Below are 4498 nucleotides of genomic sequence, written 5' to 3'. Positions count from 1 at the left end.
AAGTTGAACAATACTCGGAAATTAAACATTAAGAATAAGAAAATGTCCTTTTCATCGCACCCAATGAATAGCATTTATAGGACAGTAGTTTCGGTATCCAAAGATGCATTTCATAATTAAATAAATATATTTTTATAATTCATATATCATATCAAATATTATATTTCTTTTATGTAAAGTAAAATGCTTTTAGACCAAGGTGTGACGTCTTTAGATTTCACTAAGCCACTTGTATTTAGAGGTGACCATTGCAATTATATACCTTTTTTTTTTTTAAGTTTTTGGAATCAGAATTGTTGGTTGATATGACTGGTTCTGGTTCTAATTTTTTTGTAATCGTAACCCGTTGATATCCCGATCTTAATGACACCCACCATTTTTAGATTAAATATATTTTAGAAGTTGAAGATAATAAATACTAACTTTAATAATCAAGATCTTGGATTTACAAGATTTTGTCCTGATATGTAATTCCATAAACCTCATATTATTAAAGTATTTATCGCATAATTCATAAGAACAAGATGGGATTTACAAGATTTTGTCCTAATATGTAATTAGATGTAAAACTCGTGTATTATACGGGTTGATTAAAAAAAATAAAATATTAAAATGTAATAATAAACATTTTTTAAATAAAATTTTGAAATAAGGAATGAAAAAAAATATTAATTGCAATTTAATATAATATTTATTATATTTGATACTTAAAATATATAGGTATAAGTATTATGTGGCTTTTTAATTTTAAAAATTGAAAAAAACCATAAATTGAAATGTAGATATTATTTATTTAAAAAAAATATTACAAAATGACAAATGTCAAAACTCATTATAGATTGACATATGTCAAAATTATCTTCATTTATTATAGTAGATTCTATAAACCTCATATTATTAAAGTAAGACATGTAGAAAAAAACGAGAAACAAAATGTGAAGAAGGAAAGTCAAGGGTCTAATTACTTTTCTTCAAAGTATTATTTAAGATACTTTATCTAAATAACTATATGTTCTTTTTTCTTAAATATATTTACATGCCTTCTAAAATCATAGGGCTGTAAACGAACCGAACGAACACGAACAAAGTCTTGTTCATGTTCGTTCGTTTAAGTTAGCTGAACAATCAAACGAACACGAACGGATAAACGAACGGAGCTTTCTTGTTCATGTTCGTTCGTTTAACAAATTGTCTTGTTCATGTTCGTTCGTTTATGTTCGTGAACATGCTAAACGAACATAAACGAACGAACATAAACGAACAAAGATAAACAAACACAATTGAACATATATGAACATAAACGAACTATAATATAATAATGTAATAAAAAAACAATTGAAAATATATGAACATAAAAAAACTTAAACGAACGAACATAAACGAACGTAAACAAACAACATAAACGAACGTTCACGAACGTAAATGAACGAACGAGACCATTGTTCATGTTCGTTCGTTTAACTAAACGAACTAGAATTTGTGTTCATGTTCGTTCATTTATTAAATAAACGAACATAAACGAACTTCCCGCCGAACAGTTTACGAACGGTTCGCTGAACGTTCAGTTCGTTTTACAGCCCTAAATGCATAAACAGGAAAATAACTCCTTTTATCCTAATCAATAAATCATCACTTTGGTTCAAAATAACTCCTTTTATGGCAATTTATGATAGTCGTAGATTTTATAACTTTTCTACCGGTGTTGTTGGCTATGATGGTCTCTAACAATTGGGTGGTGCTTTAATATCGTTTTGTCTTACTTAACCATTTGGGTTGTAGTGACTTGTTAAAATATGTGAAAAATATAATGAGTAACCCATTAATACATATTCAAATCTTGATACTATTCGATCCATGTAGGCTGTAGCAATGGAGGTTTAACTACAGTGACTCCAGGATATGTGACAATGACTCATGTTCGTAACAGAGGATTAGTCGGTACCATTGTTCTAAAAGGCGCCAAAACGTGTCACGACGCGAATCGTGGTGTAGCTATTAGGAAAACATTCAAACAGGTTTGTTAAGTATGATGCGTCAAATAACGTGTCTTATCGCGTTATGGTGTGAGTTTTTTTTCAAGGCGTGCGTTTTTCATTTTTGTTTTGTTTTTTTCTTATCGAGCCTAAAATAATTGAGTTTTTGTTAACTTTTTAATATTAAGTGTTAATATAACACCTCTAAAAACTTGATTTATTTAATATAATTCTATAATTATGTGAATTGTCCTTTTTAATGTATATAAAATTGTCCCGTCTTGAAAAATGGCATGACTCGTCACAGCTTAAGTCTCGATATTGCCGTCAAGTAATGCCTCACACCATTTAGAACATTGGTCAGTACGCAAAAACTGACTCGGCTACCCTCGTTATGAAAGTTCCTTTTCCAAAAGAAAAAATTTGTTGTTTTGTACCACTTCAGGTCGCAGTACAAGGCCGTTTATGATCAAAGTCGATGTTTTGCTAAACATCAAGTGACTACATTGTTGCATCAACTTGGAGTTGTTTCAATTTCAACCTTAAAAGGCTAATCAAGACTCATCCTATACATCCAAAGTTCGTCATCTTAGTTTGCTATTGTAGTGTTTGTTTCCCCATATCTAATGACTTGATGTTGGTGTCTTTTGTTATTTTTATATATTGTTTTTTTGAAAGAGATATTTTTATACATTGTTAGTTACGCGCTGGTTGTTTATCGTTGTTAATAAAAAAAACATGTCGCTAAAAATAAAATATAGATAATAAACTATAACTAGTAAGTTTAAAGTCGAAATATCAACTTATAAACTAAAATTTAATAAGTTTGCAGTAACATTTAATCTTGGGTTGAAAAATAATGTAGAAGATAAGTTTTAATGTTTGGTTAGAACAATTTATTACATCAATTATAATAATATTCCTTTTATACATTATTTACTAATATTTTGTTTCAAAAAAAAATTCATTCATTACAACAATTATTACAATTATTGTTTCATCGAGAAATTATTAACAATGAAGAATATGGTTTAAAAAGTAATTTTACTTTTCTAGTTCTTTCTTACGAAACAAATTATTTAATCCCGATATAATAAACAGTCATAATGAAAACAACTTTATCCACACATAAATCAAATAATCAATTTCGTATCATCTTATGACACCAATAAGAAACAAAACTATTGAAGTAAAGAAAAAAAAACGAACAAAAGAACTATCTGCGATAACTATTTCATGAGTAATCAATCATATATGTATGTGTACATGTCTAATCTAAGCTATTAAAAATCCTAAAACAAAATAAAACAATCAGAATAAAATAAGCTAAAATTAATGGAAACATAAAAATATAAAGATCTTACGAACTCAATTGGAACTTCCAGAATTTGGAAATACTTTGAAAAACGAATCAATATCTGGTGAAGTAAAAAACTCCATGTTTCCATTGTTATGACACGTAGACACCGGCCGGCGCTTCCTCGGCGGCGGGGGACACGGCAATACCTCCGGTATCCTCGATTGATTAGAGGTCGGAGTTGTTGAACCAGATTTGGAGTTTTCATCATCTTCCTTGTTGGAGATCTTCGTAGAAATCGATTTCAAAGGAGCACGTAAGGTGATTCCAGCAATCATCCATTTATTTCCTTCTTTAGAATCTCCATCTGCTTGATGCTTTTTCGAAAATCCCATACCTAGAATCGAATAAATGAGCTTTCGAAGCGATGGAATCACACTTTTGGGAGATGATTACTTGATTAGAAGCCAAAAACAGAAAAGAAGTGAGGAATCTGATGAGAATATACGCCCAATTTGATGCTTTGAATGGAGGCGGCAAAAAAAAATGGAGATAGAGAGAGAAAGGTGAGGATATAAATGAGAGACGTAAGCAAATTGCTTAGGATTCTTTCTGGGCGCATAATTGAGGAGGGATTTTCAGCTGCCCGTAATATGTCGGGCAGGGGGGCAGCATGACATTCGAGTAAAATTTCAGAGTTTTCGCGCCAATTTTTATTAACGGCTCTTTTTCCCGCGTTAAAGCTATCGGGTTTTATTTTTTACTGTTTTACCCGTTCTTCTTGGCCTGTCAGCCATTTAATGATGGTTCATAGTTGGTTTGGCTGGCCCAGTAAAAATAGTGGGCTCATGGCCCGTTAACAAATAAATATAATTAAAAATAGCAAGTATGTTTCATTTAATTTTTATTTTGGCTATTGAAGTTTTTATTATAAAAAAAATTGAAGTTTATAAAAATGAATGTATTTATTTGTAACACAAGTAAATTGGCCATTTTGTTTTTACATTCAGTCATTACTGATTTAAAAAGAATAATAATCAATTAAAGACATGTTATTTCTTTTTGGTGGTTTTTGAAATCCGGTGATTAATTAAAATTTTCATACAAAATTCATTACCTTTTCTGCAATAAAAGCTACCATATGTCATATCATTGACATGTTCTAAATTCATACTTATTGGTTTTAAACATGTAGTATTATCAAACTTATCTTATATAATAAGAAAAG

General features: G+C 29.9%; 1 protein-coding gene across 1 annotated transcript; it reads right to left on the bottom strand.

The window, feature by feature from the left end:
- Positions 1 to 3256: 3256 nt before the first annotated feature.
- Positions 3257 to 3665, bottom strand: LOC145107159 (cyclin-dependent protein kinase inhibitor SMR6-like). The gene is made up of 2 exons (XM_079044014.1): positions 3372 to 3665; positions 3257 to 3265 (listed from the first exon to the last, which is right to left on the bottom strand). The coding sequence occupies exons 1-2, from the start codon at positions 3663 to 3665 to the stop codon at positions 3257 to 3259; spliced, it is 303 nt and encodes a 100-aa protein (XP_078900140.1).
- Positions 3666 to 4498: the final 833 nt, after the last annotated feature.

Source organism: Lactuca virosa, chromosome 4, assembly GCF_052849685.1.
Source record: "Lactuca virosa cultivar CGN04683 chromosome 4, Lactuca_virosa_CGN04683_v6, whole genome shotgun sequence".
Taxonomy (NCBI): domain Eukaryota; kingdom Viridiplantae; phylum Streptophyta; class Magnoliopsida; order Asterales; family Asteraceae; genus Lactuca; species Lactuca virosa.
The sequence above is the reverse complement of the archived record's forward strand: the minus strand, read 5'-3'. Positions and strand labels throughout refer to the sequence as shown.

Bases quoted from the DNA above. Each gene is read 5' to 3' on its own strand.
- LOC145107159 (XM_079044014.1), bottom strand. From the start codon at position 3,665: ATGGGATTTTCGAAAAAGCATCAAGCAGATGGAGATTCTAAAGAAGGA.